Genomic DNA, 23698 nt, shown 5'->3' on the forward strand with positions numbered 1-23698 from the left:
CCCCTGACATCAAGACCCCAAAATCCAGATACAGCCCACCACCTAATCCTAACCGTAATAATCCTCCTCCGCTGCACCATCGAATCCACCGACAAAACTATAATCTCAACCTGCAAAACAAGCCTCCAACACCTCTGGACCAAGCTCCAAACAGCCGCCCAAGACGGCTGGGATCTGGCGACGATGTGCATATCGCAGTGTAAGGAGTCGGTGTCGAAGGTCCTTGATGGCGATGTAAGGGGGACCAATATTGTTGGCGGTGAGCAGCAGCAGCAGCACCTACACCTGCAGCAGGGTGGAGATGGGAAACCACATCCTATTCAAGGCGACGGGAGGAGTCCAGCAATGCAGAGTATGGGTGGCGCGGAGTTGTTACCGGATATTCTTCCCTTTTCGAATCCGGATATTTCGTTCGATAATCAGTGGGATTTTGGGTCGTTGTATGGGCTGGGGTGGATGGAGATGGATGGATTCGGGGCTTATGAGGCCGGGAATCACGGGGTGCTTTGACTTGTCGTCGTATGAGGATGTATAGTATAGGACGGTTATTGACTCAATGTAGACATGATGCATTGTGCAAAAGTATATATACCAAAATGTGCAAGAAACAAAAGAGATAAACATCAATCAATCTTCTGACCTTGTCCCTCATACCTCCAATTGCTGATATACGCCTCCGTAGTCCCCAATCCACCATTACTCGTCGCGTAAATGCCAACAAGCGTACCTGATACCATCAGTACATCGTTTGCCTTCCCGGTAGCCCAAGACAAAGAAAGAAGGAAAGGAGACTCACCAGTAAACCTCCCAGTATCACCACTAACAATCCTCGAATCCGCATATCCAACAATGGCCCTCTTCGCTGGCGTTTTGACCGACGCAACCGAGAATTCATACTGGGTATCACTCACAGCTTGGATCTGGAACTGGATTGGCTCTCCCCTCCACCCCTGCGGAACAGGCACGATCTTCCCCGGAAGCGAGCCTCATAGTTCCCCTGGCCTTCGACCCGGAGTCGGAATGCCGGAGAGGATGTCCCGTTCTGCGATGACAGTAATACCAGGCCCAGGTCGACGTGTTGCTCCTGGGTAAGGAAGAGGGTGACGCCGGCTTCTTCGTCGGGGACCTGGGGGTCGAATGCGATGTCCACGCTGTAGGTGAATAGGGTATCTGTCTGGAGACGGGTGATGAGGGTGATACCCTGGTCTGGAGTGAAGGAAGCATTTCCCGTGATATTGTAGAGGGAGGGCGTCAAACGGAGGGTATTCGGGTGGTCTGGTGGGGATACAGCGAAGTTCGAGGTCTGCGGATACCGCCAATACAAGAAATGAGATGGAATCGAGTCTCCCGGAGCAAAAGTAACATCATCCGGCTCGTCGACAAAGTGCCCATCGCCTTTTACGTCCTTGTTCTCTCGAGGCAGCGGTCCTTGCATCTGGCCTCGGACTGGCTGGATGACGGGCCACTCCCCTTCGTCCCAGGTGGCAGGGGCTAGAACCGTCTCGCGGCCCATGGGGTAGTTCTTCCATTCGGGTCCGGACCGGGTGCTGAGGGCCACGGCCCACCAGTTGCCGGTCCCGTCTTGGAACAAGTCGGCATGGCCGACTGTTTGGAAGTACTGGGTCGTGTTCCTGTTCGTTAGGATTGGGTTATGGGGACAGAGCTCCCACGGTCCGGTGCGGCTCTTGGACCGGACCATTGTCTCTGCGTGGCTGAGCTCGGTGCCTCCTTCGGCGATCATCAGGTAATAGAAGTCGTCTTTGCGGTACAGATGGGGTCCTTCGGGCGAGGCACCCCCCGTTCCGTTCCAGAGGTAGGTTACGGGGCCAGTTTCTCCGGTTTGGAGGTCGAGAGAGTAGTGCTGAATTCGGGCGTCGTCGGCTGAGGTGACGTATACGGTGCCGTCGTCGTCCCAGAAGATGTCCGGGTCGATGCCCCGGACGGAGAATTCCAGTGGGTCGCTCCATGCGGCGTCGCTGTATGGATCTGATGAGGTGAAGACGAGGCCTTTGACCTCTGGGCCGAGGAAGGAGACTATCAGGTAGAAGGTTCCGTCGCGGTAGCGGAGTGTTGGTGCGTAGATCCCTCCTTGTTGGTTTGTGGTGTTGCTGAGGGATGGGATTTGGCTAGGTCTGTTGAAGACGTTGCTGACTTGTTTCCAGTTTTGGAGATCTTTTGTGGCATAGACTGGGAGCCCGGGGAATGCGATGAACGTCGATGTCACGCAGAAGATTGTGTCTTCTTCTTCGACATAGGCACATGACGGATCAGAGTGCCATCCGGGCAGGATTGGATTCGTGTATGGCGAAAGTCCACTTGGCTGGCAAAGGGCGGAAGTCGCCAATGCTAGAAAGGACAACGCTGAGAATCCAAGGGACCGCATGATGCACGAAAAGCGTTTACTGGTCCATGGTTGGTGCATGTCTCGCATGATCTATCAGCGGCTTTTATACCTGGGTGTAAATTGTGGGGAACTGGGGCTACTGCCGATCATTTGATATTGAATCCAGAGCATTAACCAATTGACGCACATCGGCATGTGTATTCAGGCTAAAAAGGGACTGCCTTTTATGGATGAATATAAAGCCACTAATCAACTTGTTACCCCGCGCATCTGTGGGGAACAGGCAAGAGAATCTGACGATGTGGGCAGGGTAAACATGGATTCTTTCGGGACAGTGAGGGCCGAACACTTAGATGTTGCTCTCTTCTTCTGACTTTCTGCTTAGGTCTTTTGCAAAACGCTCGACCAGTCCTCTTTTTTCATCCATTGTTCCAAACTAGTCATTGGGCAGTCTATTCCGGCCTAACCACATGACAAATGAGCATTGATTGCATGAAAGAGCTCGAGGATTGGAAAGAAGCATGGTATACACTCACTTTTCGGATATCTGCCGCATGCAGTAGCTCTCTTTCACCACCATCGTACCCCGGCTCGGTCGAATATGCAAACATATCCCCCACTTCCCGGCCGAACTCTGCGTCTGGTGTTCGATCTATCAAATCTTCCAACGAGATTTGCCGATAGGACGCTCGCACAGAGTTCACCTCACTCCATAATCTCATATAGTCCGCCCAGCTGCACGTCGTGCCTTCAGCTATGTAACTCTTCCCAGGCGGCATCTTAGCCACCGCATATACAAAATGCCCCATATCCGCATTGACATGGAAATGAGGTACCGCTGCGTCTGGGGCAGTAGGGAACGTCATCTCAAAGGAGCCATCTTCAGCTCTCCCGAAGTAAGCATCCGGAACCAGCTTGTAGCTGGACATGAAATATCCCGTCTGCACGCAAGACATCTTCCGAGACAGCTCTGGGTGATTACTCTGCACGTAGCTTGGGAAGACGTCTGCCTTGGCATCAAAATGGTACAGCTCTTCGAATTTGCCTCCGCTACACCTCCCAGCGTGGCTCAATGTCGACACAAGAAACCCATTTTCATCTAAAGTGTCGGCAGTTGCTGCCGCTGCATCAGCAATATTCTTGCCCTGTTGGTATTCAACATCGTAGGCGTATTTGCGGCAGGATATGCCCAGCTCAGCAGCCTTCTGTCGGCAGTCTGCTCGGAAGAATGGCTCCCAGTAATTGGTGACGCTGAAGATAACGTTGGCGCCCGCAAAAGCTGCCTTTAGGCTAGCCGCATCGTCGAGGTTAGCCTGGACAATCTCTATCCCCTGCGCGGCGAGCTCCTGGGCTTTGCTCGAAGAGGGGTCGCGCGTTAGACCCCGGACATGATAAGCGGGGTCCTGGAGGAATCGCTGAGCAACAGAACCACCTTGATTCCCTGTAACACCGACGATGCAGATCGTTTTAGTCGAATGCATTTTACTGAATATAGTCGATCTCTATCCGAAATTGCTCACTGGATTTGTGTTTTCCGCGGACATGAAAGCAGTTGGAAAATCAATGGAAGCTTTTACCCCGCGTCGTATGGGAGATTAGATGTGGGACCACATGATCCCTCGTCGCCTGATCGGCGTGTCCAAGTGGCTCTTTGAGAGCTGGGTGAGAATTGCTGGTTATGGATTGACAAGCATCTTCCTGTATCTGCTGCTGCAACGCATTGCTCTGACTGTGGATCACCAAGGCACTGTTGAGCTTTTCCTTGCAATCCTGATATAAACTGGGATTCAGCTCCACTTATTGAGCTAGAGGATTATATTAAGATCCACCATTCATTCCCTCTGTCCGCCGCCCTATCTATCTTTCACTATGCATTGAAAGTCTCCGACTGGAATGAGTCTCCTCTTTGATGACGGTTGATGAGCATCAACTATTGGAAAAGTAGCAATTTAGTCTAGTTTTTTTATCTTGGAAAGGGAAAGGAGAAGAAAATGATTTTAGCAGAAAAATAGAGCTCAACTGTGAGTTAATTGCTGTGGGCTGATATTCCAACGCTCCTGGAGATATATATCATAGGCTGAACACGAACTTGATCCTTCAACTTACAAAACCACAAAACCTTAGATTAGTCCTCATTTAAACAAAGTTTCCCTCAAGAAATCTAAGTCACAATCCACTCAGCGCGTATAAAACCTCCCAAGTCTCCACAAGAAGCTCACATATACAGAAGTTAATAGTAGGTGAGATCTGACATCATACCACAGCCTAAGGCACCAACAAAACAACCCCGATAGTAAATACACGTGACCAACCGATAGCATGATCAGCAAACAATGAACAACCCCAAAACCGAACCTCAACAGTCCATCTCCCAGCATCCACAGCCGGAAAAATGATCCGATGGCGACAGTCGACGATGGCGAACTCGTCTTTTACCCGGCATTCTGCTTCCGAGCATCCCCGACGCATTTCGCCTGGGTAAAGATGGGAGCAGTAGATGTGCATCTACTTAAAAGGAGGGGTGGATTTGAAGGTATGGTACTACTGTTATTTTTCAAAAGTTCTGTGGGTTATTTACTGGTTTATTACTTTGCTTTGAACCTGTGCATTTATGTTCGTTTCGGATTGTTTCCCTGGGGGAAGAGGGTGTGTTCGTTTATTTAGTTGGGATTGTTGAATTGTATCCCAGATGAACGCCGCCGCTTCAGTTGAAAGTATACGCAACATGCATGGTCTTATTCGTTCAGGGTGCCGGATTTCCATATCTCATGTTAAGGATTCAATTCATTGCTCGGCGATCCGCGTAGCATACATAGGTATATAAGACTACGTCTAACGTCCAATTTAGACCAATCCACATTCTTCTACATGAACCACCCTATCCGCTTCGTCTCTCTAGTCGGCATCATCGTCGCCCGGACAGAATACCCCACACTAACCATCCTCACGGTCGACGACAGCAGTGGCGCAACAATCGACGTCATTGTCCTCAAAGCCCCAATTACCGATGACGATGGTGACCAGTCCGTTCGAAGCGGCAAAAGAGGGGACCTGCAGTCTGCATGTGCGACTAAACATGTCGCAGCTACAAATAAGACAACCGTGGATACAACGGCCTTGGTCCCGGGGGTCGTGGCACAGGTGAAGGGGACGTTATCGATGTTTCGGGCTACAATGCAGATTCAATTGGAGCGGGTTTCTGTGGTCCAGGATACAAACGCCGAAATGCGATTTCTGGATCAGCGGAGTCGATATCTTGTTGAGGTGCTTTCTGTGCCGTGGAGTTTGACGGAAGAGGAGGTTGAGAGATTGCGCTACGAGGCGGATGATGAAGAGGAGAGACTTGAGGAAGAGCAGGAGAGGATAAAAAGACGGCAGCGAAGACGGATCGAGCGGGAGGAGAAGGACCAGAGGAGAATCCAGAAGTTATGGGAGCGAGAAGAGAGACTCAGAGCCAAGGAGGCTTTGCATAGCCGGGATGCTGGAGCAAAATTCATGCGTGACTTCGGAGAAAGAAAAGTATAGCACAGTTAAAGCAGTCGTATTGAACGCTGTGTTGTGCAACCCTACCGAAAAATATATTATAGACTCAACATGGCTTGAGCAGAGGTATCGCAGTGCCAAGAAAAGCACAACTTAATGATATGTTACATGAAGCGGAACTAAATAGACATAGCCGTAACACATAACTCATTAAAAGCAAACAACAAATATAAAAAAAGAAAGAGTGCATCATGGGAATCACTTTAAAACTTCAAATCGTGGCAGAACAGGTACAGGGGGAAACAAAAAAGAAACTCAAGATGCTAAAGCCACAATGGGGTTCGTTTCGGGTCATCACTTATAGGTATACGTCTTGTAGTCATACCCACTACCGCTGCTAACTGGACCTCCTTGACTACCGGGTGCGTTGCGATAGTAGCCTTCTTCTCCATCCCAACTGCTTCGATGGGGAATGTAATCGTTATATTTGTTCTTCTCGCGCTCCCGTTCACGCTCTCGGAGAGACTCGTACAGTCGTTGGTCTTCATCACGGCTAGAGTCTCGGTAGAATCGATTGTCTTCAAGTATGTCTCCTGAGCTGGCTGAGGCGCCAGAACGGTAATAGTGAACATCGTCGACTCCGTATCCAGGGCTACCATTGTACCCCAGCAAGTCACCCTCAGAGTGTCTGTATTCACTACCTATCCTGGATCCTCGTGGCGGGCTCCCTGACCGCCTCATCGTGGTTAGAGGAGGCTGAGTAGTGCTTGGTCGAACGTAGGTAGGATCAAGGCCCTGAGACTCGGAAGCTCTGGGCTCGGAGGAAGCTAAAGTATCCCTTGGAACGGAGCCTGCGGAAAACGAGGATGCATGCCGATGGGTAGGTTCTTGAAAGTCACCATACTCCTTTCCACCTCCCGGATGCGCGGTGTATGGTTTCCTCTGTCGTTCTATGGGGCGTGAAGGAATGTCGAGTTCTTCATCATCACTGTCTACCACCGTGGAAACAGACGCCTGGTATGGCTTTCGTTCTCGCTCACTGTGTGAAGGACCCGGAGCGGCAGTGGATGTGGCAGAGCTTCGTGATGCGCTTTGAATTTCTCAAACTCCTTATCCAAGTCAACTCTGCAATGCTCCTGTATACACTCCTTTATATGTTGTTGCATCTCAGGCTTTAGTATTTTTTCGAAAGGGAATAACGATTGTGGGATCTCCTTGGGAAACCTCTCCTTTCTGTTGTCTGGGTTGCTAATAGGCATGTTCAGCACTGCTTTCTGCAGTCGCTTATATTCCGTCTCGGGGTTGACTTGTATCATCAAGGTAGCCCATGTCTCAAAGCCTCGCGGCGTGAGGCCAGGAATATATGGTCTATCATGGAGCTGATTCTCTTCCTGCACGAGATGGTGTTCGGCTTTGACTTCTCGGAACAACCTTGAAACGTGCGACGTCTCATCATCGAAGATATCTAAGTGGCAAAGGTTATCTGTGCCCGCTCACAAAGGAGTACCAAATCCAACTTACATTTCCAAGGATAATAGTCCCCTGGTACTCTGGTGTCTTCATAAAACTTCTGTAGCTTTGTGGGAAGTATGACTAGACTGCTTTTGGGTTCATAGTCTTCGATCTGGCCTTAGGTTAGATGAAGGATCCATCAACATAGAGTAATACTCACCAAGTGAACAGCAATCCCACGCAAGAACTGAGTCAGTTTCTTAGTTGGCTTTCCATCCTCAAAAAGCGTCCCCCATATTCTTTCTAGCGTCGTCAGCTCCGTGACGGTGGCCTCTCTCGACGGTGGTTTTGGTCGGGATTCCATTCTCTGGCTATGGTCACTCATCTGACTAGCTGGAGATCCTCGTCTTTCTGATGGCAGTGCCGGGGATGCTCTGGGTTGGAGATGGGGGCTGCCGGAGTATCCCGTAGACGGTGGCCGTGGTTGATAAGCGGGATTATCATAGGCGACGTGGGACGACGAGGCTGAAGTATCTTGTGTCGCCATGACCGGAGAAGAGGCGAAGTCATTGGAGTACGTAGTATGCGCAGCAGTTGCCCATTGTTTGGGCGGCCGAGGCGGGGGCTGCGGGGGCTGGTATTGGTCGCTTTGTAGGTTCTCCAAACCCGTCTCTTTGAGCTGTTGGATGACATTCGCCGTTATCTGGGTCAAAACCTCCGGGGATAGATAGGTAGATGTGTCAGCTTTGTGAAATGCGGAGTTAACAGCCTCGTTGATCCTCCCATTGTAAGGCTGTTGCCAGGTAGGCGGCTGCGTTGGGGGAGGTTGAACATCCGCGTATGGATTTGCTGGGGGTGGAGGAGGAACTTGAGGTTGCGGCATATTGTGGCGTTCATGGCCATACTGCGATGGATAAGGCGGCGTGTAAGACGAAGTGCGGGGCTCGTTTGGATTCATTTGATTCGCATTGCCCGGTTGATAGAAGGGGGCTGGGTTGTTCTGATATCCATCGTAAGCCATAAGGAAAATGGTCTTGGGCGTCGAGTCGCTTGTCGTGGGTTTGCTTCGCGAGGTGGTCGGAGTGGTAGTGATCGATACGGTTAGAAAAGGGAAACGATAAATGAATCAAGAGACAAATTACGGCCAAATCGCAAGTGGCAACGTTTTTCGTTGTAGTGGCTTTTGTGTGTACAAAGGAAAAAGAAGCGCGAGTAGAGTGACAAAGACCAAGTGACGAAATGGAGGGGTCTGGCGGGGAGTGAGTGGAGCGTGAAACAATTCGTGTGGTGTATGAATAAATAGTCTTGAACAATCACACAGTTGCAGCTATCTAGAGAAAGCGTAAGATGCAAAAGTCCGATAACAAAGCAGCAGCAGTAAAGATAATTATTGCATTGTTGTCTGATAGAGGTAGAGAAATAATAATCATATAAAAAAATCACGAGGAACATAAAGAGTTTAAACGTTGAACTAATTCGATCTCAGCCGCCAACGCCAGCCATACGTCACCGCCTATGCACATCCCCAGATGCATCGTACTTTTTTCTCTTTTTTTGTTCTTTCCACCAGCTCCTTCTCCTCTTCGGAGTCACTATCGTCCCAATCTTCCGGATCAAAATCGGCGGTGCCGCTCAACGCCAATGCTCGAGTCAAGAGCCATTGCATTTCTAACAGTTCAAAAGACGGCAGAGGATATTCATCAGGATCAGTTGTTGTAATTGTTATAATATCCCCTGAATAAATTTGCTTTCCTGATTCACAGTTGAAAAGCTTAATCCTTTTCCCGGTATAGCCGAGATTCAATGGGATAGATGGCATCGTCTTAAGATCCATCGTCTTCATATATTTTGATATCGGGATCCAGAAAAACCGTACTGTTAAGATTTTACGGTCATCAGATACTTCGAGTGGTTGTAAAGTAAATCGAGCCCTGCCCCATAAACCATGTGAGTCCCGAGAAAGACACAGAACATTCTGTAGTACCTCCGTTCCATTTTCACCTATAACAGCATTTTTCCATTTCTGGATTTTCTCTAGATGCCAAAAGGATTCGAGATACTCCCAAAACAGTGTCTGTTCGGTTTTTGGCTTGTCCATCATGCTGTACGGATACATGTGTGCGACTCCAATGGGCTCTTCTTTACCGGTGAGAACACAACAATTATCCCGTATGACGCACTAACTACTGTTAAATGTGCTTATATGTATCATGTGACAAATAACAGATATAAACTCACCATTTCTTTTAAGGACTCCGAGCGTTTTCTCTTTCGGGTTTTCACTGGGTTTATAGTACGCGCACGACTGGCCCCTTGGCATAGATTAGTATATATATACTCAAAGGGTAGAAGGGTATATTACTTACACTGCATTAAGATCCGACGGTTGGTAATATTGGCACTTGCTAGTGCCAGTAAAAGTGGTCCTCTTTTTATACTACAAAAGTCCTCAAGTTGTTCTATATCGGATAACCACAACAGTGCCCAAGTTGTGCTTTCAACTTCCGGCACTATTGAGCCGAGCTTTTCAATCAGCTCATGTCGGCGAATATCTGATACCTCAGGTATAGCGTCAGCATCAACAGCAGGACTTTCTGACGCCATGATGATGTTAAGGGAACACAAAAGGTGTCGACAACCGAATGGGTGAGTGACGTCTGCTACTGCAGTCCGTCAAGACAGTAAAGATGTGGCGATGCAAGTGATCCTCGAATCAATGAACGCAGACTACTATATCTCACGCAGTAGGTTATTAGACCGGAAGGTTGGTAGGAAGCAGATCAGCAGGAAGGTTCAGAGCAGATCAGTGCCGCGAGTTTTGGCAGGAGTAGTAACGGTGTCAGGCGATGAGACACAGAGACAAAAGAGGATTAGTGGAGGGGAGACAGACTCAACAGATTTACTATCAACAGACAACCCGCTTGATGAGGATGTTGTCTTAGGATGTGAGTACTAGTAGTAGGTACTAGGTAGTAGTAGTATGTGTACAGTACTAGTGTAGTAGGTAAGTGTATAAACCCGCGATGATTGGAGGAATCGTGTGTGTGGGCCCGAGAATAAGCGAATCAGGTAATCAGGGCAGGGGCTTGGTGGGTCAGCAGGGGTCCAGCAGTGACCCGATTTCATATGCCTTCTACCCTTATATGTAAATTTTGGAGGGGGCCGTAGATATTGTACTTGATTTTAGAGCTTTAAATAGCTTCATTCCTAAGCGTCTTTAATTGCCTGAACTTCTTCAATTTCTAAAATTTCTACCTGCCTTTCGGATCCTTAGGGATAAAATATCAGCGCGAAAACTCCTTTCAAGACCGATTTAAAATTTCTTTCAGACCCTCAGAATGTCACGGGCATGAAATTTTGAAATTCAAATGACACCCCTAGCAACAATCATATGCCCTGGCCGAGCCACAATGTCATGAGGTCCTTCAGGAGGTGCCTGAGGGGCTCGGCGGGTTAACCATGGAAATGTCCCATATGGAATCAGTGGGGCCTTACCGGACTCAACCACGGTTCTTGCTAACTCAGAGAAAATCCTCGATGTCAACATGTTCACCCTTTTCATATGCCAAATTCTCTCTGGCGGGAGCGGGGGTGCGTGGTGTCCAGGGTTCGCTTCGCTCAACTCGCATTTTCTGGACGCAAGTGCGAGTCAGTTATAAACCATTGTAGCGTCAATTATATCAGCCTTACCGGGATCTTTGCGAAGTTCGATGTCTTTTTCTGCGCCGAAGCTGAGGGTTTGCCGGCCCGAAGATTATTTGCTTGCACAGAACTAGCCTCGATCCCCCAAGATGCCCAGCCAGAGTGCACGCTTCTCGGCGCCGCGATAGGAGTGCTAAGGCGATGGGGCATACCCTGTTGGTCGTAACCAGTATATTCACGCTCTTTACTCTTAGTGGGAGGGTTGCCTTGAGGGCATTCGGGCTCAACCCAGACCCCGCCCCCTACGGAGTAGTCATCGTCATCGTCATCCTCTTCCCCGTACGCAGTACTGTATGCGTAACCGTCGTCCGCCTGGCTCTTCGGGTCCGTTAATGCGACGAATAGTTTGGTCATGCAAGATAGGCTAATCTTGGTAAAGGACTTACGGACGTGGTAGTATCTTGAGCGGTGGACATATCGCTTTCTGCTAGCAGTTTTTGTTCCTCGAGAACAGGCTCAGTTTCCGTATGGTTCTGCACGCAAGCCAAACACCTCTATGAAAAGTCACCATTAGCTTTGTAAAATATACGCAGGAAGGTTGCTAAAGACTTACTGCATGATCACGATCATGCCTTTGGTTCTTTGCAAACTCCCCAAGACCCTTGGTTTCGTCGCAAATAACGCACCGGAGCTCCACAGTCTGACCACCCACACATTCTCTGCATTTGGCGTGGCCACGACCAGTGAGGGCCCGACCGCCTTGAACGACTATGGCATTTCGCAGGACATCGAGCTGTCTCTTAGAGTATGCGCTCTGCATGCGCATTTTGTTGCATGTCATGCACTTGACTCTGTAACAGAATGACTATAAGCTTTGTAGACTTCAGCTAGATAATGAAGGAGCAGTCGAACCTGTCGGGGATTACCACCCTCTCAAGCCTAGTGTTGTTAGCGAGTAAGTCCATTTCCTATGGATCCGGTACGCAGACAGAAATCAACTTACTGTCTCTTGATAGCATCGCTATAGCCACCAGCATATGCGTTTCTCACTTTGTCGCCCATCGTGATATAAGTGAAACACAAGACAGATCTCAGAGGGGAATATGCGTGGAGCCAGAAGAAGTGAAAATGATCAGTGTATTAGGCGATGGTGATGGGACAAGCTAGATAGTGATGCTGAGGAGCTGATGTAAGAGTGTTGAAGATGAGGGAAGTGTAGTTTGTGCAGGGTGGAGGCAGAGCTCAGAGTTGAAATATGTGACTTAAAGACACTGGAAGAAACCAGCGTAGCGAATAGACATGTTTTGCAGAAAGTTTGAAAAACCACAATAAGCCCACTCTAGGTGAGGATAGGAGACTACTGTCAAAGAGCAATCAAAGAGCATTTATTTTGCCTAGAAGTTTGTCAAGAAAGTGAGAAGAGAAGAAGGATTGGATGTGTGAGAGTAGTAGTATCAAGATTCACCTCGCCTCCGGTTGCATTCACTCTATTTTTGTTCTGCCCATGGCAACCTTGTACTGGTCCCAATATTGTTTGGGGTGTTTGTGTGACAAGTATGCCAAACGGGAGGTATACTCCCACTACCTAACTAGTACTATGTCGTGATAATCAAGTTGCAGAATACCTGGTGTATGAGCTCCAGGTTAGTACTCTTGTGGCAGGTCAGTTAGACTTGGCTCTGGCTGAGTAATGTATGCATCTGACAAGAGACAATTTAATAAATAATTGAATGTTAGTTAAACCGCCTTATTTGCTTATGATCTTTAGTTTCGCCTTGCGTAGTAGGAAGTATACTCAGAAGCCCCCAATGACTCTTGGCTTTGTTTTTCCGACTCTTTGCAGTGGAAATGAGGCTTTCCATTTACAGACCAGATAAAGTTATTTCAGGAAGTAAAAGTATTGAGAGCATGGAAAAAAGGTAAGATGGATCGATTCTGTCTGCCTCAAGTGAATTCCTAATGTGCTTGCCCTGAATTGCTGATGGCACGTCAAAGCATGAAGCTTGTTATGTTTTCCGTCAAGCAAGATATGCACAAGTCAGTACCTCCATGAAATGATCAACCTGTATAGGCTTGTGTAGCCTAGTGTTATTGCCGTCCATTGACTTCACAGTCAATACAGAGCCCATCTGGAAGAAGTGGGTTGATGTCCATATCTGCTTGGCACAATATTAAATGTTGACATGCATCTTTTATTTTCTTTTCTGTTTTGCATGTACAATCTCCGCTGACAACCACTAAATCCAAGGAGTTTGTAGGAAGTGAGCCAGTCCCCTTCAATCCAGCCCGTACCCGAACCGTTTACTCACAACAGCAGTAGATGCATCTCGGAAAATTCAGCCATGATGAATGACTCAAGGAAGTGCCAAAGCCACGCGTGTGCTGACATATGGGCTGACGTTGCACGCCTCGTATATACTGCAAGGGCTACGGGGATTGGGGGTCAGATGATACAGTTGGTCAGTGGCCGGGAATCGATAGGCACGGCTACTGAGGCGCATGTCTAGAGAATAGTATGATCCGACACTTGGCTTGGTTCTTTCATATAGACAGAACGTTCACCTGCTTTGTCGTTAGTTTGCGTTCTAAGATATGCCGAGCTAACATGTGGATTTCCGAGGAGTTCAAGCGATATCACCATGTAGAGACCATTTCTCGGAGTGCTTTGCAAAGGATCTGGAAGACATATGCTCCCAGCATGCCATACCTAAGTCTACTGAACGGAAAGTGGTAAACTGGCGGGTACGGAATCCCTGGCGACCGGACAATTTCCTCTGGCGATTGGCTGGATACTAGGGGTAAGCAACAGAGTAGTATCTGTCCCAAGGCATCATCTGCTGTGCATGCATTGATAATTGATAGGCCCCCAAGTTACCATTATGCTCTTCTGTCAAAACAATAGCTTGCTATACTATTATCTTATAACCCAACCAACCCGAATTCTTGCGGCGCCTGCTCGGTCTGGAGTCGGGGAGCACAAGACAATATAGCCCTGCATGTAGCCCTCACCGAATGCAAGAAATGCGGCAATACAGGGGGTGAGACTGGCGAACTAGGCCAACCCGAGTTTATGTCTTCCATGCTGTGAGAGAAGCAGGGCAGACGATCACCTAAAAGTCCAGTAAGGACGGCCAAATGGTTGAGATGGTTACTACATATGCCAACCCAAACATAACCTAATCTAAATGAATATAGTCAGTCAATGGAAGAATAGTGTTGCAATTCCTGTTACAAAGATACCGAAAAAGACGGACACCCATGAATAGTGGCGAAGGGACTATACAGCATCAATACTGGTGGAAGGTTGCCAAACTCCATGACATGGACATGGGTTTTCGGCACCTGACCAGAAATGGCATGATCAGTCTCACTAATTGAAGGACAACACGAGAGTCTCCATCATCTTTCTAAAGACTCGGGACTCGGCCGTTGTAAAGGAGAAACGAATATCTCAATGGCTTACCTCGAAGAACGTTGCGCGGCCCGCTGGCACTCTTCGAGGTTTCCTAATTTGGGTCAAGGTCCTAGTGTCCATGGCTGAGTAGGTACTGAGCGTTAATATTACATTTACTGTGAGGTTTGATGAAATCGAGAGAAGCCTGAGGAGCCGAATCGGAATATTTTTATCTTATTTAATTTTATTTTAGTTGAAATTCTTTTATATTTTCCTGTTGTGCTTTGTTTTGCCCCTATCGTTTGACCTGCCAACTTAGGAATGATGATATTACACAAGGACAATGTCATGACAGAGGTTTTCTCGGTGTTCTTTTTTTGGAATTGTACAGAGCGGTTTCTGCCCAACCGCATGGAGGCTTCAAATAGATGATGATGGCTATGCAGATATAGCGTCATTACATAACCGAGCTGGTTCAAGGATTTTCTTCTCCGATAATTTAGTCACAAAATGGATAGCGATAGCGATATGGACTACTCTGTACACAGTACGGAATATGATGTGCATGAATATCGATGGGGCGAAATAAGAGACAGTTGGGAGAAATTGTGGGAAAGAAAAAAGGAGGGATCCATCGAAAAGGAGGTACTTTTTTGTTGACCCTTTCCCTCGGGTTTTCGAAATTATCTTGAACTGACACGACCAGGGGCCCAAGCAACGATCTGACATGCACCTCAGGCGGAATCAATGCAGATACCCTCGGCCTACTGCAAGGCAAATTGAGGGATTGAGCAATCACATCCCTTTTCTGCGCCAAGATAGACTGGATTGTATTCCTTGGTAGCGGGTAGATAATATAATCGATGGTCCTGCGGGATCATCGAGGAAATCCAGCGCGCTGCGCTGCGCTCTGGTCTCCTCGCGGCAGAAGGCAACAGTTGATCTCCTATGGAGTACGTCAGGTGGCAATTTGACAGCGATCTCTACGGTTGTTCCAGAAGCACGCTTAACCATGTTATACGAGGGATATCTTGGTGATCCTCTACGGCACACGGCAACACCATCGCAATTAGTTTGTTCCAACGGGTCTGGGAAATGAACCTAGTCAGATTGCTGACCAATATACGACCATCTTGTCGACACTACGAAGCAGCTAGAAGGACCATCTTGTGCCTCTAGTTCCTTCTCTGCCGTTTCTACGAACCTCCTTAAACCTTCTGGAATTCCAAAGGAATAAAACGGCGTCACCAGTTAGTGGCATGCTAAATTGTTAATAGTGGCTCGGGGGTCAGGCCAATTCGGGGGTCCTTCAGGCAGTTCCCCTAGTGCAAGAATGGCCCCATTCCGTTCAGCGATCCTTCACTAAACATAATTTCTACTGGCTTATAGGGGTCCTGACCCATGGCTGGCTTGTCGGGTAGTAGGGACGGGCCTGCGCCGAGTGGGGCTCCGCGTTCCCCGACTCCTCCGGTGCAATAAGAAGTTCCACTAAATATCCACTCGTTGCTTCCCGGCTGGTTGGATCACATCCCCTTATGGATCATTTCCCGACCGTGGCTTGTAATGGGTGGATACTAACTATGGGGGTGGTTGTGCGTGTGCGGTGTCTTTCCGCGGATTCTTTTCTCCCTTCTCAACTTGCCCACATTGAAGAGCCATTTCTCTGTATTCAAGCAGTCTGCCTGGTGGGTGACCACTCCTTCGATTTTTTTTATCATTTCGTATTTGATTTTATTTATTTTATTTTAGTTTCTTTCCCCTTTTTATTCATGCTTTCCTCATTTCGTTTGTTCCTGCAAACCGTAGGTTTGCCTACAAACTTTTCGAGCCCACGTTGCCCATGTAGGGGATAGTCTAAAACCAGGGAATATGTAACCGGGGCAATATATTGTACTGGTACCTCCGTACTAACCACGGTTATATCAGATTCCGAGCGTACTCCGTAAATTTTTTTGAGGCATTATTATCATTGTCCGACGAGAAAAGATTAAATTAGCCTGAAATCAAGGGGAGTAATAGAATGTTAATAACAAGTTTAATTTAATTATTTATCTTATTCTTTTTAAAGTGAGAGAGAGAGGAAAAGAAAAAGGTATACACATTGATGACACGCCGTAAAACCAGGAAATCGCAAAAATGAGTAATATACAAGGTCATATCGCAAGTCAAACACCTGATGATGGATGTGATCCGTAATTTCCTTTCTGGGCTATGTATCAGCTCGAGTCTACCCACCACTTACGAGTTAATCGCGTTCAAATTCAGAAAGAGACAAAAAGTCATTCTCTTCGGCTTCTGGCAGATACACATCAGATGCTGGGTTCATATATTGCTGAACTTGGAGGTTATGCTGTGGGTATATCAGACGTGTAAGATCTTGATATAGGCCTCTCTATATGGAGTCTACAGCCAGATTAAGCATATCATGCATAGCACCATTACAGATTACCACCTGAATACTTAAAAATCATCCAATACCGAGCCATACTGTAACGTATACAGATTATTACAAACAGGTGGGATGGGATCTGTGAGCATCGACAGTACACTATTGGACACCAACAATGTTGTACAGACCAAGATTTTCAGCTCAGTGGGGAGATCACCACAACGTCGCGGATGTGATCGGTAGCTGTAGTAACAGACTACACCAGTCTCAGCCTTGGAGCGAACTGTTCGGATCTATTGGCTTGGGTTGAATCCCCCCAAGTAGTATGCAGAATGGCACTGACTCCAGATAAGTGGGATGGTTCATGGACTCGACCTGTAAGTGGCACTGCCTACATGCATGTCAGTAGCAGATACTTGCACACTTCGTTCATTCAGCGTCTTTGCCCCAGAAGACAATGGGGATATCGAGTTGCGTACTAGGGACTAGGTATGGATTTACGGCGCATATGCCGGACTACCTGCTAAAAATCATGTGAGCCAAGTCGGGACCATTTACGACTCCGCAAGTTACGAGACTATTCCTTCAGTCGGTCACGAAACAAGCAGTCCTGTACGCATAGTATTGCATCGAGATCCAATACATTAGCGGTGAGCTGAGAACTCAAACTCAGTGAATCGCCTCCACCCAGCTCCCCAAAGATTCGCCTTGTCTCTGGCAGGCAGTATGTCCTTTTGGTCATCAGTCGCCTTCCAAGTATTTTTCATATCTGGCAACATTAATCTACACGTCACACAGCTCCAAACAAAGCGGGCTTCCCGGAGCACTGGTTGAAACCCCTGAGGTATCCTTCGAAACAATGGATGGATTTCTAGTTTTATAGGTGTTTCTTTATTTTTATTTCATTTATTTACTTTGATTATGGAGTACTTTCTTCTCGTTTGGGAAGGGGTATCACCCACGCGACTATGGTTTGACAGTTGTGATATCCACCCGGTTTCCACCACTCGGATGACTTACAGATCTGGCTAATCAGTTTAGATTATCAAGCGCGTACTCCATAGTCCTTACCGATTAGTCGTCGAATGCTCTTAGCGAGTTGATGATGGATAATTGTCGGTAGAGCATGGAATACATCGTTATAAATATTGATTTGATAGAATTTTTTCGAGGGGCGTGGAAGCTACTAACGCCCCCATCCTTTCAAGTCCCAGTCTCATTTTTTCCTATCATAAATCGAGAGGTTAGAGAGGGGAGGTCGTACCACATTCCCCTCAGTGACATTGACTTTCGCTGTTGGCGGTCAGCCACACGCTACATGGTTAGCCACTGTTGGTGGGATTACCTTGAGAGATGGAGCTGATGAACTATCCACCAATGCAGATAACAACTTGCATGAACGGTGTACCATTGTCCATGCTGCCTAAGGTTACACAAACAATGCAGTGACGGTCATCATCGCCCAAACATACCTTGGCTTTTTCTTGTCTTGATGTATGCATATGTAGCAAGGAAGGGAGTTAAAGTTTAAGAGAAAAAAAAGAAGCATTCTGATGCAAAGAAAAGCCCCCTGAGGTCATCAACATACCAATGGGAATCATCGCTAACCCATCAAAAGTACGGATTGGACCGGATTGGACTGGTATGGCACAGAGCGTATACATCACATTACTCGAGGGGTTGATTTGTGAGCTCGAGGAGTCCGGACCCTGTGTGGGATCGGAATACAGACAGCACCTTGACCCCCGTAAGTTTCCGTACACACAGTGTACAGAGTCATATGAGAAAACGCGGCCCAACCCCTGGCCATCCTTGCTAGGGCCCGTCTAACGATCGCTAGAGGCGGGGACTATGTGGGTCGCTATTAAGGCTGGACCTCCTAAGTCTTCAAAGCGGCGTGCGATGGTGACCACTGAATGAGTCTTTGACCCATTTGTTTTTGAAGCTCTTTGGCTGCTTTATCCAAACCCCGGTGTCAGCAGTCAACACAAGGGATTGGTGCCGGATATTGTGGCTCCAAAACTCTCCCATGCTAACCCTTGAACCGTCGGGTGGCTTGAAATCATTTCCGATATCCTAGGTAATACTAGTAGTTACTTTTATTGAGCATAGTAATATGCTTGATCAGATATCCGTTGCAAAGATAAAGCAAAAGAGATAGAGAGATAACTAGATGGGATGGAATTATCAGCCGCATCACGGTGTACCAGCGCGTTATGTAAACGCCTCCCCCATAAATGGGGAGCGTTCTACGAACTGCCCGGCTACTTACTATTTATTGCTTTGGGTATTTTAGCGTATGACTGTACAAATGGAGCGCATTTATTGGTAACTCTATTAATCTTTTGCGACAATCATAGCGCTAGAAAATACTAATTTCCGCTCCACTGACCACTGAACCCGAAATTTTAGGCGTAACACCATTACGACACTGTTTCAACCTTTTATGGATTAGGCCAGAAAAGAAACGAAAGAAAGGAACCAAAAAAGAAAATAAAAATAAGACAGAGAAAAAAAAAGATCGAAGCGTACCTTGCGTACCAAGATTGTCAGATGATGCCCATTGACCGATAATTATTATCTTAGTATGACGCTTTTCTCTGATCTTTATTGTGTTGACAGCATTTACCTCTCAGGAAGTTGTTAACCCATGTAGAATAATGTGTTAAATCCATGTTTACTACATTATCGGCAATTTGCCGTAACGGCTACCCGTCTTGAGTCGAGGCCATTGTTCCCGATGACCTCCTTTTTCTTTTTTCCTTTTTGTTTTTTTTATTTTTATCGCTCATCGTTTCTGCAATTTCCATGAAATATAATGGACGATTTATTTTTCCTAAGCGGGGTGGATCTCCGGTCCATTCCTGACTCGTCTTCGCTTTTTTTTAGTGTGGAGGCCTTCCCATCCGACAACAGGCATTATTATTAGTTCGCAAGGATAATTACGGAGTCTTGTTAGAGGGTATGGTGACCAAATTGTGTTAGCGGGTAAAACTAGTCTGCGAGTATGGAGAAGGCAGAGTAATCATGTTTTTTGTTCTCTGATGGTGGTTATTATTGTCTGAATTTCGCGTCCTCAATGCTACTATCGCTCACTTCTGTCTTTCTTTTTGTCTCTCAGTGACCACTCGCGTCCGTTCACTCATTCATACTCACTCCTCAATTGCTGCCTTCCTTTTTACATTTTTTACAGTTCTTATTTGTTTTTTTCCCTTTTCTTACACACCCAACCATCCAACCTCCTTCTTTCTTAGTGACTTACATGGCTGCGTGTCTTACCTGTTGTCAATTCGAATGATAATTATTTGAATTTACCTTTTTGATCCATGTCAGCCCCCGTCCCTCTTTTCCAACTGTATTGACCCCTCAATAATCTATCTGTATTTTTCCTCTGTTTTGATCTATTATTTTTATTTTTATTCCCTCTTTTATTTTTTCTCTTTTCAATATTTATTATTACCGTCCTATCATTACTATTTCCCTGTGATCTGCACCATCAAACTATTACCCCCTCAAGACTCGCTCCGTCGTCGACCGCTTCTTCACAAGTCTCCACGGCCCGGCCCCAAGTCTCGTCTTAGAGCTGGTAAAGTGCTGGTAAAGCTGTCACCGCGTCAGGGGCTCCTTCAACTCGGCCTCCGATCATCCTTTCGTTTAGCAGTTCCCACCAAAACGGGTCCGCTCCTATCACTACAGTGATCACGTCCAATCCTCTGGGTCTTCCATCTTGCTTCCAGATCTGCCTCTCCTCCACTTTCCTGGGAACTACATGACCACCCCTTCCCCCTCTTCTCCCACTCATTCCTGTTCCTCATCTTCTTACATCTAATCAATATCCCACTTACCCTCTGGCCCTAACCGGTATATCGATGGAAGAGAACCATATTCGTTTCACTTACTGTGGACTCAATAACGCTTGAACTTCGAATGATGATCACCTGCTTTGACTGACTCCCTTCCGAATATCATTGGAAGAGATATCCTTTACCGCCAATACCACTTATATAGGGTGAGATCCCCCGCAGAGACATCTACCCCTGCGACAGAACAAGACCGGCTGATAGAAGCCCGACAGTCATCCGAACTCTCTTGATACATCTGCTGGCAGAGAAGGATAAGGAGAGACACAATGACCGTCTCTTACGATCACTCGTCGTTGCGGAACGCCGCACCGACGTCAATGGCTACCCTTGAAGACCGGTTTGAAGTGATGAAGGAAGTCGGGGATGGTAGCTTTGGCAGTGTTGCCGTGGCTCGTGTACGGACGGCTGGTTCCAACATCGCGCGGAGAGGAACCATGGTAAGACCCGTTCCGGCATCGTGGGGAAGCGTTGTTGTGCTGACCTCATCATCAGGTTGCCATTAAGACTATGAAGAAGACCTTTGATTCATTAGCTCCGTGTCTAGAATTACGGGAAGTCATTTTCCTACGGACCCTGCCCGCTCATCCACACCTCGTTCCAGCTCTCGACATTTTTCTCGACCCTCTTTCCCGCAAGCTGCATATCTGTATGGAATACATGGATGGTAACCTTTACCAACTGATGAAATCTCGAGACCACAAGCCGTTCGATGGGAAGCATGTGAAGAGCATCCTATACCAAATTTTGTCGGGCCTTGATCACATCCATGCCCACCACTTTTTCCATCGTGACATCAAACCGGAAAACATCCTTGTCTCCACATCCGCTCCGAGCGACTCTGCTTTCAGCCGTTACTCTAACCTAGTAACTCCCCCCTCAACCCCTCCAACATATACCGTGAAAATCGCCGACTTTGGCCTCGCAAGGGAGACCCATTCCAAGCTCCCGTACACTACATATGTCTCCACAAGATGGTACCGAGCTCCTGAGGTCCTTTTGCGTGCAGGTGAATACTCCGCGCCTGTGGACATGTGGGCTGTCGGAGCCATGGCCGTTGAAATCGCTACGTTGAAGCCATTGTTTCCCGGTGGTAATGAAGTTGATCAGGTTTGGCGAGTTTGCGAAATTATGGGTAGCCCAGGGAACTGGTACAGTAAGTCGGGCTCCAAGCTCGGTGGTGGTGAATGGAGAGATGGCTCCCGTCTTGCTCAAAAACTGGGATTCACTTTCCCCAAGGTATGTCCCCCACGGCATATAACGACAGAGCTAGAAATTGACACTCTTCGCAGATGGCCCCGCATTCAATGGAAAGCATCCTCCAAGCACCCCAATGGCCAACGTCTCTTAGCCACTTTGTCACTTGGTGTCTGATGTGGGATCCCAAGAATAGGCCAACTTCGACACAAGCCTTGAATCATGAGTACTTTGCAGATGCTGTTGACCCATTGCGACCGAGGTCCTCAACTGCCCGACTGTTGGGTCGGAAAACTTCGGACAAGAGCTTCAAGTCTCCTACCCGGGAAAACAGTGACTCGCCCTCTCTCACATCTAAGTCGTCGTGGTTCAGAAGATCATTGATCGGAAGGTCTGATAGCGATAACGAGCAGTCAAAACAGCCTGTTGTCTCATACAGCACGGCCCCTGAGACGACCAAGACTAAGCCTGCGCCCAGTAAGCGTGCCACTTGGGCAAATGGAGCCCCGATGCCTATCTTGCCCTCAATCCGACCGGTATCCCCGCTTTCCAACGCAGTCACAGCACAAGCAAATTCATGTCTTGCCGGTGACAACGGAAAGGCGAGCAAGAAGATTGGCAGACAGCTTTCGCTCAACTCCCATGGCAATCACTACGCTGATGTCCACAGGCAAGAAGCGGAGAGGGCTTTGAATGGTGGAAACCCTCTGGTTGGTGCCAACCAGAAGGAGAGTTTTTTCTCTCACCTTCGCAAACGTGCTCGTAGGCTATCTGGCCGTAACCAGGGAAACGTGGGAAGCGATGATGTTGAGGCTAATGCTGGTTGTATGCCTTGGTCGAATCGTTCATCTTTAGCCTTGGACACTGCCAGTGCTAACGACGCCAAGCAAGGCTCTGATTTGTCGGAATTGGACAAAGCCCTTCAGGGCGTGAAATGCTCACTCGATTCGACTGCACTTGGAAATGTCCCTGTCCATATTACCTCACCCATGGAGGGCGTGAAGAGACAATCCATGCCTCAAGGATCTATGCGCTCAATGGGAGATAGCCCCGTTTCAACCAGTGGTACTGGTGCGCCAATCTCCAGCCGAACTCGGCGTGCGCTGCAGCTCTCCAGCCACCCTGTTCACCGCTACGAAACGCCGGAAGAGGAGGATGAGCTCCTCGATGAAGCCTTACATTCGGCGAGCAAAGCTGCGAGACGACTAGCACAGACTGAGGCATCGTCCGATAGATCATCGAATTATAGTCACCAGGCCATGGGAAACGACAACTCACGCGCATTGCCTAGCCCCTATCCTACCCCCTCTCCATCAGCAAAATGCGACGGTGTTTCCTTTGGCCACTCTGATGCTACTCCAATTAAGCGATTGGGTCTTGCCGATGGCAAGACAGACCCTGCCACAAGTACGCGCCAATGGCCTACCCCGCCTTACGAAGATGGGGACTGGAACCATTCAGGCCCTACAAACTTCATGACAGGGTCGACCTATAGGTAGTTCGCCCTGTGAGCGTTGTGCCACATGTGGATGTCGTGTTTTGATATTTGATTCCCAGTCTTGTTTGGATTTATCAAAGAGAGAAAAACAGGGGGGACGCGCGGTAATTGGCGATCTAACCGAGCATGGCGTACAGGATCTGGTGTCTTGTGTTCTTTCGTCTTTCCGGTGATTGGTGTTTTTCTTTTCTTTTCTTTTTTTTTTGGCTCATTTTTGTTTCTTGTGACAACATCTTCTCTCCCTATTTTGCATGGGGCAAGGATTAGCCCGGGTTCCTTTTCATTTGTCTTCATTGTTGTCTTCATACCCCAAAGGCCTTTATAGATATAGTTGGCCTCGCAACCTGGTTTCGGCATGCGGTTTTCATATCTTGTCTTTCGTTTGCGGTGTTCTTGTTTGCACATTGTTTTGATACCAAATGCGCGAGTCGCGAGGTCT

At 47.7% G+C, this 23698-nt stretch overlaps 6 protein-coding genes across 6 annotated transcripts; 2 read left to right on the top strand and 4 right to left on the bottom strand.

Moving 5' to 3' along the window:
• Positions 1-656: 656 nt before the first annotated feature.
• Positions 657-3825, bottom strand: ANOM_008300 (uncharacterized protein; the record flags this gene model as incomplete). The annotated part of the gene is made up of 4 exons (XM_015553556.1): positions 657-727; positions 797-950; positions 1061-2320; positions 2881-3825. Coding segments are annotated over 4 exons (2430 nt in total), but the record flags the coding sequence as incomplete, so codon positions are not given.
• Positions 3826-4744: 919 nt separating this feature from the next.
• On the top strand, positions 4745-5869 carry ANOM_008301 (OB-fold domain-containing protein; the record flags this gene model as incomplete). The annotated part of the gene is made up of 2 exons (XM_015553557.1): positions 4745-4877; positions 5193-5869. 2 exons carry the CDS (start codon positions 4745-4747, stop codon positions 5867-5869), a joined length of 810 nt encoding a protein of 269 aa, XP_015405064.1.
• A 312-nt stretch (positions 5870-6181) lies between these two features.
• Positions 6182-8300, bottom strand: ANOM_008302 (uncharacterized protein; the record flags this gene model as incomplete). Its single annotated transcript, XM_015553558.1, has 4 exons — positions 6182-6777; positions 6840-7292; positions 7349-7451; positions 7500-8300. The coding sequence occupies 4 exons, from the start codon at positions 8298-8300 to the stop codon at positions 6182-6184; spliced, it is 1953 nt and encodes a 650-aa protein (XP_015405065.1).
• Positions 8301-8792: 492 nt separating this feature from the next.
• ANOM_008303 (HNH endonuclease signature motif containing protein) lies at positions 8793-9883 on the bottom strand (the record flags this gene model as incomplete). Its single annotated transcript, XM_015553559.1, has 3 exons — positions 8793-9458; positions 9518-9591; positions 9646-9883. The coding sequence occupies 3 exons, from the start codon at positions 9881-9883 to the stop codon at positions 8793-8795; spliced, it is 978 nt and encodes a 325-aa protein (XP_015405066.1).
• Positions 9884-10800: 917 nt separating this feature from the next.
• On the bottom strand, positions 10801-11983 carry ANOM_008304 (uncharacterized protein; the record flags this gene model as incomplete). Its single annotated transcript, XM_015553560.1, has 6 exons — positions 10801-10911; positions 10970-11299; positions 11368-11475; positions 11535-11772; positions 11834-11860; positions 11925-11983. The coding sequence occupies 6 exons, from the start codon at positions 11981-11983 to the stop codon at positions 10801-10803; spliced, it is 873 nt and encodes a 290-aa protein (XP_015405067.1).
• Positions 11984-20833: 8850 nt separating this feature from the next.
• ANOM_008305 (serine/threonine-protein kinase) lies at positions 20834-23260 on the top strand (the record flags this gene model as incomplete). The annotated part of the gene is made up of 3 exons (XM_015553561.1): positions 20834-21004; positions 21060-21803; positions 21857-23260. The coding sequence occupies 3 exons, from the start codon at positions 20834-20836 to the stop codon at positions 23258-23260; spliced, it is 2319 nt and encodes a 772-aa protein (XP_015405068.1).
• Positions 23261-23698: the final 438 nt, after the last annotated feature.

Source organism: Aspergillus nomiae, assembly GCF_001204775.2.
Source record: "Aspergillus nomiae NRRL 13137 chromosome Unknown contig00225, whole genome shotgun sequence".
Taxonomy (NCBI): domain Eukaryota; kingdom Fungi; phylum Ascomycota; class Eurotiomycetes; order Eurotiales; family Aspergillaceae; genus Aspergillus; species Aspergillus nomiae.